This window comes from Trichosurus vulpecula, chromosome 8, assembly GCF_011100635.1.
Source record: "Trichosurus vulpecula isolate mTriVul1 chromosome 8, mTriVul1.pri, whole genome shotgun sequence".
NCBI classification, from domain to species: Eukaryota; Metazoa; Chordata; class Mammalia; order Diprotodontia; family Phalangeridae; genus Trichosurus; species Trichosurus vulpecula.
In genome coordinates this window covers 49,231,239-49,246,986 of record NC_050580.1, presented here as the reverse complement: position 1 = coordinate 49,246,986, position 15,748 = coordinate 49,231,239, and the positions used below count along the sequence as shown (strand labels likewise).

Genomic DNA, 15,748 nt, shown 5'->3' with positions numbered 1-15,748 from the left:
TCTTTCTCCCCTCCCCTTCCAAGCCAAACAAGCAGAGGGGACAGGTTGAGGAAAAGAGGAGTTTCAGGAAGCCCACAGAACTCCTGCCTATTTTTTGCCCTGGTGCAAAGAGATCTCCTCTTTTGCTCCAGAGCAACCCACATCTCTGCCCTCCTCTGGAAAACCCTACTTGTTAAGAACAGTGTGGGGAATGAAGGGTAGGCCCTGCTGCATCTGGAACCCTCTCTCCTGACATTCTGTGCCTCCCCGTCTTCCACTCTCTATCTAGGACAGACTAGGAGTTTGGGGGGCTGTTGGTTGTCACCCCCTCCCATACATCACAGGCCCCAAGGACATCACAGGGGACGACCCGTTCCCTTCTATCCCCCAGCAACCATCTCTGGCAGCCATCCATCCAAACCAGGGAGGGGGGAGTACCACTTCAGCAAGTGGACAACAGAATCCATCCAGAGACATACACATCCCCAAGCCCTGGCACCAGGGTTCTAGTTCTGTTTTAACTCTCAGGAGGACTTGAGGACTGCAAAGCTGAAACTTTTAACCCCTTCTTTTGCCCCCCCTCTCCACTGGACTCTGTTCCTACTGATCAGTCTCCTGCCCTCATTCCCCTCCCTCTAGGAGTCTCTGCCCCATCAGGTGAACAGTCTCCAGACCAAGGGAGGAAAAGGAGAGAGCAGAGGGAGCTGGGGCTGAGATCAGGTGGGAGTGGGCTGGGGCTGGGGCAGCTGGGGGGGGTGCCGTTAAGATGTGGAGATCTCCCTGGCTGAGAGGGGCTCCAAGGAGGCAGTGGCAGCGTGAGGCCCAGGTAGAGCAGCATGGACAGGCCTGTGGCAGTGTGGTGAAGCATGAACATCCGGAGTGCCCAGGACCACGGGCAGGCCAGTGACAACCCCAGTGGTGGTGGTGGTGGCAGTGGTGGTGGTGAGAGAGAACGAATCCGAAGGCGAATGAAAATGGTCATCGGGCAGCTGGAGGGCATCCTGCAGGAGCTCAAGGAGGTGGCCAAAGAGCTGAGAGAGGTAAGGATGGGGGGTCGGGGGAGAGCATGTCTGGGGCCTAGGCTGGAGAGGGCCCAAGGGCCAAGGTAGGGGGAAGGGGTTCTCATCAGGAAAGTCATCTCAACATTTTTTTTTGTTTAATTTCTTTTTGCTCTTCTGTTTAACTCGATACAAAGAGAGACTGTGCATATTGTTATAAATTTTGACAGAGGTGGCTTCTAAGCCACAATTAGCATAAATGTCTTCTGCCAAGTCTTCTTTCTCAAAAAAAGCCTTCATTCCTGGGGTGGGGTGGGAAGAAGGGGAGAGGGAAGTGGACTCTTCTTTTCAGAGAATCCTGAATCCTAAAAGAGCTGCTCATGGCAATTTTACCCATGTCCCATTAGCCTGATCTCAGAGGAAGCAATCTTGCATTAACATCGGCATGACAAGTTAACTCTTTCAGGACCCCACTGACCAGTGGTTACAACCCAGCGCCTATGAGGCCAAGATTACAACTTGATTCATGCAATGAATTGATTATATTCAAATAGAGAGAAGAAACTGTTGCTTGGCTCCAGACTGACCATCCAATGTCCCCAAAGCCACAGACTGACCTATCCTTCACCCTCATACCTAGTCAGTGTCTTACACATGTGTGCCATTGATCACAGGAGGCATCATGCCAAAAAAGTTGATGATTTGATATGCTCCACTCATAATACCAGAAATATGGTTTAGTTCTTGTAAGGTGGAAAGGAAAAAGCATTAGATTTAGAATGAGGGAATTGAGTTTGAATCTCAGCTCTACCATTTATTATCCATACAACTTTGTGCAAGTGACTTTCCCTCTGGGCCTCAGTTTCCCATTTTTCAAATGGGGGAGGGGTGGAATAAATGACCTATAAGGTTCCTTTTGGCTCTCATTGTGGCTGACAGTGCCTTACTGATAGGGCTCAGGAGTATCCATTCTGTGAACAAAGGAAACCCCACTTTAGGGATATGTAAGACCCTGGAAGAGTCAATTTACTCCTTCCCAGAACATGAGCCATGCCTTCCCTCCTCCAGGATGGAGTCTGAGGAGGTTTGTGGGTCTTATTTAGACTGATGAGTACATGGCCAATTGGGACAGCCCTTAGGAGTGTGAAGCAGGGCATCCTTGCTGACTATCCCCTTGGTAGGAACTGCCCCAGGGCAAAATGCCCAGACAGAACTGTATCTTGGTATGATATGTGTGTTGAACCCTCCCTCTCCCCCATCTTCAGTGCTTCTGGGACCAGAGGTGTAGAGAGATAAAGAAGGGGGAGGCAGGAGGCAGGCAGAAGAACTGACTTGAAGGGCAAAGGATTGCCTGGAGTGGAGCATGTGGATACCTTTGCAGAACAGAGAGAACCAAGAGATTGTGTGTGTGTGTGTGTGTGTGTGTGTGTGTGTGTGTGTGTGTGTGTATAGTGAAGTAAAGTCTGGTTTAATTTCTACTCCCAACATCTCGATAGAAACAAAGTGCATCTGTCCTTGGCCCTGCACCACCCCACACCCTTGGGTAGCATTGAAGCCCAAAATTCATGATCCCCACCCCCTTCCCTGCTATTAGTTCCTGGTAGTTAGCTGGATTTGCCCCCAGAGCGACATTTCTGCAGGGCCAGGTGGGTTTTAAGCAAATGTAGACTCCATGTAAGCAGGGTCCCGGAGGGGTTGGGGGGACACATCAATTGAGCTAGAATGATGGGTCCTGGCAGTCCTTTCTGTAGCTTCCTAGGCCTGTCAGTCCCACAGACCAGAACTAGAAAAAGGAAAGCACCACCACTTTCTAAGGAAGGAGAGAGATGGGCACCAGGGCATGGATTGCTTAGATGAAAACTTCAAAAAGATGAAATGGAGAATATAGCTGTGGGCATTAGACTTGGTGGTGCACCCATGTCAGCTTCCTGGGGAGTTGGCTCCGTGGAATCAAGCCAGGGCACCTTTGCCTTTGGCCCTAAAATTTTCTCCTTTAACTTGTGCTTTAGGAATATTAGTTTGGCAGCTGTGTGGAGATTGGATTGAAGAGGGTGAGAGGCTGAATGCAGAGATACCATTTAGGAGATGTTGCAATGGGCCAGATGACATGTGATGATGACCTGAACTGGGTGGCTTGGGTATAAATGGAGAGAAGAGGAAGAAGATGAGAGATGTTGAGGAAGTGGAATTGACAGAGTTCAGCAACTAATTACATAGAAGGGATATGATCTGTTGGCTGAAGCACATACTATGTGCCAGGCACTATGCTAAGGGCTGGGGCTACACAGAAAATTTTTTTAAATGGCCCCTGCCCTCAAGGAGCTGACATTCTAATGACAATGACATAAAACAGCTATGCAAACACAAGGGGTACAGTGGGAAAAGCAATGGGCCTGGAGTCAGGAAGGCCTGAGTGCATATCCAGTCTCAGATATTTACTAGCTGTGTGACCCTAGGCAAGTCATTTAACCCTGTTTGCCTCAGTTTCCTCATCTGGAAAGTGAACTGGAGAAGGAAATGGTAAACTGCTCCAGTATTTTTGCCAAGAAAACCCCAAAAGGGGTCAGGAAGAGTCAGACATGACACTACTGAAACAACTGAACAACAACTTGTATATTGTTATACACAAGTAGTCTGTAGAGTAGTAGTTGGCAATCTCAGAGGGAAGGTGTCAGCAGTGGGGAACGCCTCCAACAGGTGGTGTGATTTAAGCTGAATCTTGAAAGAAGGCAGGAGACAGAAAAGAGGAGGGTGAGCATGTTGGGCATGGAGATAGCCAGTAAAAAGGCAAAGAGTACCACATGAAGTATGAACAAGAGCCTCAAAAAGGCTGGTGTTGCTAGATTGTAAACTATATGGAGAGAATAAAGCATTAGCAAGACTGGAAAGATGGGAAGGGGGCAAGTTGTGAAGGTGATAAGGGCCTGTACCAGAGTAGTGGCAGTATCAAAGAGAAGGGACCATTAATGAGAGATGTTGTAAAGACAGAGGCAAGAAGATTTGGCCACAGATTGGATATATAGGGTGAGTGTAGTGACAAGTCAGGATAACACTGAGCTTTTGAAGTGACAATGAGGGAGAGTAAAGAGTCATGTATGATTTCTGGGTTACAAATCTAGGCACAGAGGATGCCAGTGCCCTTTACAGAGATAGAGAAGTAAGGAGGAATGGTGGGTTGAGAGGGAAAGATAATGAATTCTGTTCTGGACATGATGAGTTTGAGATCCTCATTGGAATATTGAGGTGGAGATGTCCAGTAGGAAACTCAAGTGAGTGATGAAGGATGGATGTGTAGATCTGAGAGGCATCTGCATAGAGATGGCCATCGAAACCATGGAAGCTGATGAGATTACCCAGCCAGTATAGAGAAAGAAGAGGACCCAGGGTGTCTCATATGGTTCTCTCTTTCTTCCAGACCCACAGAACCAAGGTCAGGAATCTCTCAAGTATAGGGTCACAGAATCAGATGACTTTGGTGTTGGAAGTCACCTCGGAGGCATCCAGTTCATTCTTAAGCAAAAATCTTTTTATATTATACGTCACAAGCATTGATTCACCCTGTGGAGGTAGCTAGTTGGTGCAAAGCACAGAACACTGGACCTTGAGTCAGGAAGACCTGGGTTTAAATCCAGTCTCAGACACTTACTAGTTCTGTGACCCTGAGTAAGTCACTTAAACTCTGCCTTCCTCATTTTCCCCATCTGCAAAATGGGGATGATAATAACACCTACCTCCCAGGATCATTTTGAGGATCAAATGAGGTATCTGTAAAATACTTAGCACAGTGCTTGGCATGTGGTAGGTGTTTAATAAATGCTTTTTTTCCTTCCTTTGTTTGAAGACCCCTAGCGAGGAGGGATGGGAAAACAAGGCATGGCTAGACAACAGTTCCTGTGACAAAAGGGTTGGAGAGAAAAGATATTGCAAGGGCAGTATGAATCAAGGTGCTATAGGACCCCACCCCCAAAAAAGATATTGTGATCTTAGGCTTCCTTAAGAAAATCCAAGCCAGGACTAAAGTGATCGTCTCTTATCCTCTGCCTTGGTTGGACCACATCTAGAGGATTGTAGTCAGTTCTGGACCCCAAACTGTAGGAAGGACATTAACAAACTAGTGTGTCCAGAGGAGGATAATTAGTATGGTCAGTAGACTAGAGATATGACCAAGTAGAATTGACCAAAGGAACTGAGGATGTTTGGTGTGGAGAAGAGAAGACATTCAAGTATTTGTGGAGATGTCATGGAGAGGAAGGATTGGGTCCGTTCAGCACTAGTAGAATTAGAAGTGCACGCTCACTGTCAATGAAAGAGTGGGTTGAAATTCCAGAGAAGAAAATTTGGACTTGATATAGGGAAAATTGTCTAACCATTAGAGCTATCCATTAGTGGGATGGGTTGACTGAGTGACCATTTGTCATGTATCTTGTAGGGGGAATTAGTGTTCAGGTATGGGTTGGACCACATGGCCCCTGAGGTTCCTTGCTGTTCTATTAGTCTATGTCTTGGTGACAGATCAGTTTCATTTGTGTTGCCCTCCTCCTAGAGTTCTATCAAGCCCATTCCTTCAAGCCATCCCAGCCATCAAGCTTCTTTGCCTTTGGGCCTAAGTTGGGTAATAATGACCTGGTCATCATGCTCCAGGTGACTGGGGAGATTAGTAGGCTCTGGGAAACAAGTGGTTTCCTCTATATTCTGCTTCGCTGCATAGGGTTCTGGGCCCCAGACTGTATCAGTGGTGTGGGTGGAAATATGGAACATCTCTGCCTCTGCCCCTACCCTCTGCCATTAGGAGAAAGAAAGAAAGAAATGAAAAAGAACGTAGCCCCCACACAACCCAACAGGGGCAGAAAGAAGGGAGAGCTCTACAGAGCTCTCTACAGAGTCTCTGGGGCAATGTTGAGGGAAACAGATCTGATCTGGTGTTTCTCAAATTCAAATCCAAAAGATGGCATATTGGTGTCAAGTGATCTGGTAATTTTCTCTCCCTGAAGGCATCTTTTCCCTCCATTCCCTTCCATCCTCCCTACCAGGCCCCAAGGCTCTCAGGAATGACCAGTAACCACATGGGTCCACCTGGGATCATTCACAGCCCTGAGCTGAGCCTGGGTCTTAGTCTCAAGAATTAAAGATCATCACAATAGCTAGCATTTATATAGTATTATAAGGTTTGCAAAGCATGTTATACCATGATTCCTTGCTAGAGCTAGAAGGGACTCCAGAAATCACTGCAGCCCAATCTGGACTTGAAAGGTGGGGAAACTGAGGACCAAAGAGGGGTCATTAAGTCACATGAGAATAAATGGCAGAGTCTAAAGCAGAAACCTGTCCACTGTTCTTCCCACTAATCCGTGGTACTCCAGGGTGACATTGAGCTGATCAGATTCTGTTCCATCCAATGAACTTGGCAAAAGAGTCTTCTCAGTACAGAGAACTATCCTAGGCTCATAGGAAAAGACAGGGTTTAGATTAGACAAGGTCCCTGCCCTCATGGAGCTCAAAGTCGAATAGAGGGATAAGACCTATGGGCACATAACTTCTATGTATAGTAACAAAAGTGAGGGAACATGACACGGAGGCTAAGTCAACAGCAACAACTAACATTTATTGAGTGCTTACTATGGGTCAGGCGTTGTGCTAGGTGCTTTAAAATTATTATTTGATCTTCACAACCCTGAGAAGTAGGTGCCATTATTATCCCCATTTTCAGATGAGGAAATTGAGGCAAACAGAGGTTGTGGATTGGAGCTCAGGTCTTCCTGACTCCAGGTCCAGCACTCTATCCATAGGAAGACCTGGGTTCAGGTCCTGCCTCTGACACAGATCAGCTGTGTGACCCTGCGGAAGTCCCTCAGGGCCCTAAACAACTCTCTGAGGTTTATAAGGTGCTGACCTGCCCTAGTAGGGGAAGCTACTCACTGGAAGTATCCTACACCCATGAAATCACAAGTCTGGTTAGAAAAAAAAACCAGTACCACATAATCAGTGATATAAAGCAATATTCTCTGTGAGATCTGAAGGGGAAAATGTTGACCAGAGGAGGAGAGAAGACTTTCTAAAGGACATGAGATTTCTGATTCAGTTGAATTTACCAAACATTTATTATGTGCCGGCACTGTGTTAGTGCTGGCGCCCCAGAGATACAAAAGCAGAAATGAAAATGGTGCCTGCCCTCAAGGAGCTTAGGTTCTGCTGGGGATAGAGAGGAGACAATGTATGCAACAATGTATGCACACATAAGCAAAAATAGTATACAAAGTAATTGTTTGTGAGGGAAGCTTAACTGTTGGGAGGATCCAAAATGTCCACGTGTCACAGGCTGTGAGAAGGAGCATCCCAGGGATGGTAGAAGGAAGGAGATGGGATGTCATGAACTGAGAACATCAAGTCATTCGATCTGGCTGCTGAAAATTAGGTTTTAAAGACTGAGTTAGAATTCAGCTGGCGAAGGAGAGAACGCAAACATTCCATGAACAGAGCGTGTGGACAAAGATGGGGAAGTGGAAACCTAGACAGAGGCCAGAGGGTAATGTGCTTTGTCAGGAGCCAAGAGGGCTTGACCAGGAAGCCTGGTGCTGGCTTATGGCTTTCCGACAAGAGAGTTACATTTTAATGGGGCCTTCTGGAAATTGTAGCAAACCAAAGCCCTAATGATGGACATTCAGGAGGGGTGTGGGGTACTTACTTTCTTTATACCCTATTAGCTCACATGTTGATGTCCGTCTAATCCACCCATGTCTGAGGTCAGCTCCAGAGGAAGGGCTTCCCAAAGCCACTTTGCCAATGCACACCTTGACATCAGGCCTCATTTTAGGGTCCCTGGTCCAAAGAGTGAGTCCAGGGAACAGGGAAGAACAGAGATTGATTTCCAGGTGTTTAAGAAGCTCCATGAGGAAAGCAAACTAGCAGCAAGAGCTGACTAATGAGAGAGGGAAGCTGAGAATGAAGGCGTTCTAAGAACACCTGGGCAGCCTGTCCGTGTGCTTGAATGGGAAGCAGGGACAGAGAGAACCAAGTCCCTCTTTTTTATCCCATGTGCCTCTACCAGAATCTTTGGCAGGTTGCTAAGGCAACAGGAGTCTACCAGATAGTAATGCCGCCTAGTGCTGATGGCATTCACTGATAGGGGGAGGGGCAGGCCTCCAAATTTCCCTTTCTCCCATGACCAAGCAGGGCCAGAAGAAGGTCAGAGCTGGTAGGAAATTTTCAATAGACTTGGTCCCTTGAAGGTTTCAGGGTGACAGGTCCAAGTAATTGATGAGAAGGGAAGGTTGTGGCCAAGGTTTAGTGGAAGGACTGGACTGGAAGTCAGATGATGATGAAGGTGACTCTGACACTAATTCTCTGTGTAACTTTGGGAAGGACATGACCCACTCTCTGCATCCACCTGGGACCATTCATAGTCCTGAGCTGGGGCTGGGTCTTAGGCTCCAGAACTTCCCTAGCTACCAAATGACTGGGTCAACCAAATGATCTCTTAAGAGCCCTTGAACTTAAGTTCATTAAGACCCAGTCCCATTTCAGTGCTTTTGAATGGACTCTGGTGGAGCCAGGTGGCCGAAGTTTATTGTTGGGAAGCCTTGAGTCCCAGTAATGAAGATGGAGGTGTGGGAGGAGGGCTTCCAGGACCAGAAAAGGCTGACCCTGAAGAACAGCTGGTAGCCAATAGAGCTTCCTTTGATGTGTGCATTTGAGAAACACCAAATCAGACCTGTGTCCCTTCTGCCCCAGAGGCTCTGCAGAAAGCTCTAAGGAGCTCTATATTCTTGTGTAGGGGAGAAGAGGAGGAAGGGAGAGAGAAAGTAAATGGGGAGAGGGATGATTGTCTTCTTTTTGGCAGGGGAAGAGATGGGAAGGAGGATTTTCTTGTTTCTTCCCATTCCATCAGTATATTCTCATATTCAGAGCCCTTTTCTGGGCCTCAATTTCCCTGTATGTGAAATGGAAAGAAAAACAGGTTACCAAGAGAACAAATGGGAAATTGGGCAAGGGTCTGATTAAATAAAGTGTCACTGTCAGCAACTGTAGCAGGGAAAGCAATTTTAGGATTCTGAATGTGTATGGGGAGGGGAGGTAGACATTGAGTGGAAAAGCATCACCTCTGCCATCCACAAAACCAAGCCTTTTGTGATACTGCTTAGAAAGCCCACCCTTCATGTCCAGTCATGGATGTTCCTGTTTTTTCATGGCCTTATCACAATCAAGAAAGCAGAGGCACTGACTTGTGGGATGGGAAGACAGCAGCCACTCCCAGTGAGGGCACCAGCCCCTCTCATTCTGAGCCTACCTAGAGGCAGTGTAAAAGTAGGGAAAGCCCTTTCTGGCCTGATGTTTTGGCTGGTTCATAACACAAAAGTGGCAGAGTGTTCTTTTCATTGGAGAAAAAGCAGTAGAGTTGAAAGCAAGTTTTGCAGCAGATCCAGCTCTGTGGGCCTGTTGTTCCTGGGTGATCAGTCAGTCATTCAACAAGCATTTATTAAGCATTTACTGTATTGCAGACACTGTGCTAAGCATTGGAGATTCAAAGAAAGGCAAACACTGGGTGGCTTTCTTGAGTGTCTGTGCTCAACAACAACACATTATTAACACACACATTTATTAAGTGCTCAGTTGTGCCAAGAGCTAGCCAAAGGGTTGTGCACAGGGGATTCCTCATGGTTGGTCATGGTGTGTCTGTATCACCAGGCCAGAAACAGCTCCCAAAGCACTGAATTTCTGAAGTTTGCTGTGTAAAAATAAAATCAATGCTTTTCCATTGAGTAACTGTTGTGTGTCCACCCTGGTGCTTGGTGTTAGGGAAGAGGTGCTAAAGGCCCAGGGACACTACCATTGGGCACCTTGGTCTAGTTGGAGAGACAAAACTCATAGCCCGGAAAACCCAATGTGTCCTCAAGTCCTAGACTAGCAACCACTGGATGGAGCTCTTCAAGGGGAGGCTGGGTGACTGAAGCTTGCATATGTTCCTGAGGAGACTTGAGCACATGTATGGGCTGACCAATTGATCTCTGAGCTTCCTTGGTCCTCTATCATTCCAGCTTTGATTAGTGAGTCTTCTCTTGGGGTCCAGGAGGTCCCATAGAGCCCTGGTACCCAGAGCTGATGTTCAGCCACTATGAGGAGAAAGTTCTTGAAAGGCATTATGTATTCATTGCTTTGCAAAGCCCTTGGTGGAAGGCCTGCCCATGAAAAGACAAACATATTTCTTTCTATTCCCAGACTTGGGTCCATTCTAGACTCATGTTTAGTGGGCTCCTTATACTTCAGTGGCAGAGATATCCTTTTTTTGAAGGAGGGAAAGCATTAGGACAAGGTGAGACATTTTTGTGTTGGAGGCCCTTGCCACAGAAGAGGAACTGAGGCCCCCATAGAAAAAGAGTAGCTTCCCTAGGCATTCTGACTTCCAGCCCAGGACTCTGAGTACCAGAATGTGGAGTTAGAGTGGGAAGAAGCATCAGAGCATTCTCTATCTCTCTCTCCCTCTCTCTCTTTCTCTCTCTCTCTCTCTCTCTCTCTCCCCCCCTTCTCTCTGTTTCTCCTCTCCCTCTCTCTCTGTCTCTCTCTGTCTGTCTCTCTCTCTCTCTCTCTCTCTCTCTCTCTCTCTCTCTCTCTGTGTGTGTGTGTGTGTGTGTGTCTGTCTGTCTGTCTGTCTGTCTGTCTGTCTGTCTCTGTCTCTCTCTCTCCTGCCATGAAAAGAACAGCTCTCTTCACCACAGTTTTGAGGCCCTGCTCCTGAGAAACTCAGGGATCTCCGCTAGTAAAACAACAACCAACCACCACCCCCATCCACTAACCAAAAGCTCTGACTTGGCAAACAACATGCAGGATCAAAGAGGCAAGTCCTTTATGTGCCTTAGAGAATGGGACTAGGTATCAGAAGACCTGGCTGCCATAATACCTTGAGCAAGTGGCTCCCTTCTCTCTGCACCTTAGTTTACTCTTCTGAAAAAGTGAGGATTGGACCATTCCAGCCCTGGCAGCCTGTGGGTCTGAGAGCACGCTGAGGCCATGAGGCCACATCTATTTCAAGGACACAAAGCAAGGGAATGATTGGAAGGGGTGAAAGGTTAATTATGAAAGTCTTCCTGGAGGAGGGGAGTTTGGGACTGAATTTTGAAGGAGGGAAGAAGGGCCATGAACAGTCAGAGGTGAAATGAGAAAATTCTAGGCAGGTTTAAAGCTGTATGTCCAAGAAACCAGGTAGAGCTCAGGGTAAATATTGTCTAGCCCTCAGAGGTGACATTGGTTAGATGTCAAAGAATGGAAAAGGAACCATAAGAAAAAAAATTTCTATAGCAGCTTTCAGGTTTCCAAAACAATTTCCTCACAACACAACCAACCATATGGAGTAAATAATTCAAATATTATAGTGCCATTTTACAGATAGGGAAACTCAGTCATACACAGCCATTAATTAAGTCAGAGCTAGAACTCCCATTCATCTTTTATGACTACAGATCCATTGGTCTTTTCACTGGGCCCTACTTCCTCAAAAGCCAGGCTAAGAGTCAGATGGGACTGACTGTGAGCTGTCTTTCTAGAAGACCTCAGCCTAATATTCTTATTGGTGAAGGTCACATCTTAAGGCTGTCCAAGGCTTCAGTGCTTAGGAGGGAACATGCAACTCAATTCCGTTCTCACTTCCATCCCCCTGCCTTGTTCCATGTCAGTCAAGCATCCCATGTAGCCCCCCTCAGCAATGGACAGTAAGCCCAATACTCAGGGTTAGTTGTGGCATAGCGTGGTAAACTCCAAGTCAGGAAGACCTAGATTCAAATTCTGGGCTATGACTCTTAACAGATGCGCGACTCTAGGCAAGACCTTTAACCTTTGGGAGCCTCTGTTCCTCATTTATGAAACAAGGATAATGATTCACAGCTCCTACTTCTCAGCGTTCTTGTGTGGATCAGATGAGATAACGCCTATTAAGTAAAACTCGGGAAGCCTGAAAGTGCTACATAAATTTGAGTTTTTATGGTTATTATTGATGGTCAGCAGGGTATAGAGGATAAAGAGCTGTCCAGGGAACCAGGAAGACCCGGGTTCAAATCCTGCCTCTGACACATATTGACTGTAACATTGGCCATGTCACTTAACTTCTCAGTGCTCTCAGGCCCTAAAGCAGCTAGATGGCACAGTGGACAGACCACTAGGCCTGGAGTTAGGAAGATCTGCGTTCAATTCCAATCTTGGAATGCTAGGCACATCATTTAATCTGTTTGCCTCACTTTCCTCAACTGGAAAATGGGAATAATAACGACACCTATTTCTCAGGGTTGTTGTGAGGTTCAAATAAGACCATGTTTGCAAAGCCCGTGGAACAGTGACTGGCGCTTAGTGAGTGCTACATACAGGCTTATTCTTTTCCTTAAGACTCAAAGTTGTGGTGGTGGTGATCTGCCCTGGCGAAGGGAGTTTCCTTATTTGGGCGTGTCCTATACCTATGAAATCATAGATCCAATGTTAACATCTTCCTCCTCTTCATCATCCTCATCCTCATCCTCATCATTATTCTGACCTCCACAGCTATATTTCTTCACTTGTGGGTGCCTTGACTCTCTGGCCTTCCATCTAATATGCACTATCTATTCTAGTCTCTGTTTTATCTCAACTCTATCTCTGTGTGTGTCTCTCTGTCTCTCTCTTTGACTCTCTCTCTGTCTCTCCTCCTCTTTCTCTCTCCCTCTCCCTCCCCCATATCTTTCTCTATCTCTCTCTCTCTGTCTCTGTCTCCGTGTGTCTCTCTGTCTCTGTCTCTGTCTCTCTGTCTCTGTCTTTCTCTTACACACACACACACACACACACACACACACACAGCATTACTATACTTATTCCCGCCTACAAGACTTCTTTTTTCATTTGCCAGTATGGAAGCTAAGACAGTAGTAGCCAGGTGTTCCCAGTGCCAGAGAGCATTGACAGCCAAACCTTGCCAGTCTGATTGTGCAGCCATCTCCCTGCTGGATAGCAAGCTTCCTCCCCATTCCTCCCCATTAATAATTTGCAGATTGATGTCATTCCTTAAGGTTTAAAATCCCTTCTCCTCCCTCCTCCTCGCTGTTTCCAGATCTCACCTGTCCTTCAGAGCCCCCTTACATGCCACCGCCTCCAGGGAGCAGTCCTATACTAAGACTCCAGCCCACACTGACCTTCCCTTCCTCTGAATTTATTGAGCACTGAGTGCTTGAGCCCTGCGTTCTAGTTCTTGGTTATCTGGCTTTGTGGTGCTATCCAAGTATTTTGCATGTGAGTTGTCTCCTTAGCCAGCCTTTGAGGTTCCTAAGGGCAAAGGACACACTATCTCTCATCTCCCCCACAAGGTGAGGCACTCTTGATCTGACTGCAGTGTCTCCTCCACCTCCACCTTTGGCGCTAAGCATGTGACAACCCTCAGGTTACCTCTCAAACCCAAGACAAACCCCTGCGGCTACCATTGGCATGAGAGTCCCATGGAGGATGGAGAGATTGAATGGAGGTGAGGGAGGGGGATCACACTTATGGCACTGCCTGGTGTGGAAGCTGAGGCACCGGCCAGGTGTTCCCAGGGACAGAGAGAGCAATGGCAGCCGATCTTTGCCAGCCAGACTGTGCCCTCACATCCCTGCTGAGCAGTGTGTGAAGCAAAGCTGGGAAAGCCACCTAGAGTGTGAGTGTTAGATAAATGTGTCCAGGCAGAAGGCATGATTTGAGCTGGGGAGGCGCTAGGGACCGCAGAGTCTGTGCCAAAGTGGGTCAGCTCCATCATCCGCAGCTCAGCAATAACAAAGTTGATTCTCCCCCCTCCCTTCTTTCTTCTTCCTCTCCTCCCCCTACCCAGATCTCCTCATCCAGACGGATTCACCCAACCACTCTGGCCAATTAGTCAGAGTAGCCGAATGGAAATCATGAATCACAGCTCTCTCGTCACCCCCCCCCCCACATCCCAGAAAGATAATAAATAACATAATCACAGAATTAAAAAATAATCATCGGTCATAAATAATGCAGTTCCCCAATTACATAACCCAGCTGCCCACGGAGCCAGAGAGGCAGAGAGGAGAAAGGCTTTGTCAGGCGAGGTAAGAAGGGACTGGAGAGCTGCTGGAAGGAGGCAGATGCAGGGGTCACTGCTCCCCTGAGCCTAGTGGAAGCCTCCAGAAGTGAGGGACACAAGCTTTGCTTCCTTAGCTTCAAGGGAGCAGAAGCCATGGGGAGGAAGTGGGAGTGTGGGGCCCAGGGAGATTGGAGCTAAAAGGCTACATGGGAGTGCAGTCATTGAAAAGCATGCATGGGGAAGGGATGCCAAGAGCCAGATCCCCCTCCTGATGTCAGCTGCATCCTTCATCCTAGCCTGTTCACTCCCTGAACCCTGTCCTTCACTTAGGTGTAGCTCTACTAACCCAAAGCTGGGCATCTTGCCCACCATGCAGCCCCACTGTGCAGCCCCACTCACATCCCAGGTGAGAGATAGCTTCAGGCTCAGTGCCAACAGCTCTGGTCTCTTCCTGGGATTCTGGAGAAGTTTATCATTAACTGTAAGTACAGTTGGGTGCTGAGGGTCCCACACTATACTGTGAAATTCCAAAGTCTGTTGCTAACACCCTTCCCCTCTTCTGTTTCCCTGCTTCCCCTAAGTAGGAGGACCTCAGGGTCCCTTTCTTATCTGGAAGGGAGGCCTCTGACAGCTTCATTCTTCTTGCCACATGAGAAACTTAATGTGTTCTCCTTTTGCGCAGTTTTCAGGATAAGAGGTACATGTAGAGAGAAATGTTAAGCCTGAAAGAATGGTAATGGAGGAATTTCAGGCCATCTGAGAGAAGGGGCTGGAGATATTTCTAGGCATTCCTTTCTGACATTCCTCACATCATACCAAGTAGGCAACTGCCTACTCTGTCTAAAGATAAGGCCATTTTTGCTCCCTACCCCTTTTTTAAGGACTAGACCTCCTTATCCCACCTAGGCTGGAAGTGCTGGGGCTCTTCATGGGCCAGTTTCATTACTGATCAACATGGCAGCTTGGACCTGCTCCATTTCTTACCTGAGTCTGTTTAACTTTCATTAGGAAATCTGGTGGCCCCCACTTCCAGGGACTCACTCTATTCATGCCATATTTAGTATGGATATCCAATCAGCTTAGCTCACTGAAGCTCAGAACTCCTGAGCTCAAGATATCCACCTGCCTTAGCCTCCCCAGTGGCAGAGATCATGGGTATGTATGCACCACTACACCTCCTAGCCTTTCCAGAAAGAGGTGGTGGCTGCTAGACCTTTTACCTGGTCAAATATTCACATCATATTCGTGCCCTGCATGACTTAGAGGTATAGCATCTAGCAGTCCCTTTCAAATAGATCAAGCAATCCTGTAAATGGGTTTTCTTTTCTCTGGCTTCCCCATGCTATCCCATGCTTTCAAGCTTATGGCATGATGAAGCTGGTGCCTTATGGAGGTAAAGTAGAGGGTGTACCTCCCTTTATCCAGGACCCACATGTCTGCAGCCTGTATGCCAATGTGGATCACCATCTGCTCTATAACCTATAGTCTTAGAATGTTGTTTGGGGGCACTTAGAATTTAAGCAACTTGCTTAGGGTCACATAACTAGAATGTGTCAGAGAAAAGACTTGAACTAAGGCCTTCCTGACTCTGAGATCAATTCAATCAACCCCCACTATTTTGTAGATGGGAAAACCAAAGCCCAGATATGGGAAGTGGTTGGCATGATGACAAAAACCCCTCCACCTCCACTCAGGAGGCAGTTCAGGCTTTCTCATGATGGGCCCCTTCTGGACTTCATACAGA

At 47.2% G+C, this 15,748-nt stretch overlaps 1 protein-coding gene across 2 annotated transcripts in view; it reads left to right on the top strand.

Moving 5' to 3' along the window:
* Nucleotides 1-746: 746 nt before the first annotated feature.
* Nucleotides 747-15,748, top strand: part of INSYN1 (inhibitory synaptic factor 1) — a 54,999-nt gene continuing 39,997 nt past the window's right edge. For both annotated transcript variants that reach the window (XM_036736003.1, XM_036736002.1), the window contains exon 1: nt 747-1,019. In XM_036736003.1, the coding sequence (XP_036591898.1) occupies nt 846-1,019 (174 nt within the window). In that variant the 5' untranslated portion in view covers nt 747-845. The remainder of the gene's footprint in view (nt 1,020-15,748) is intronic.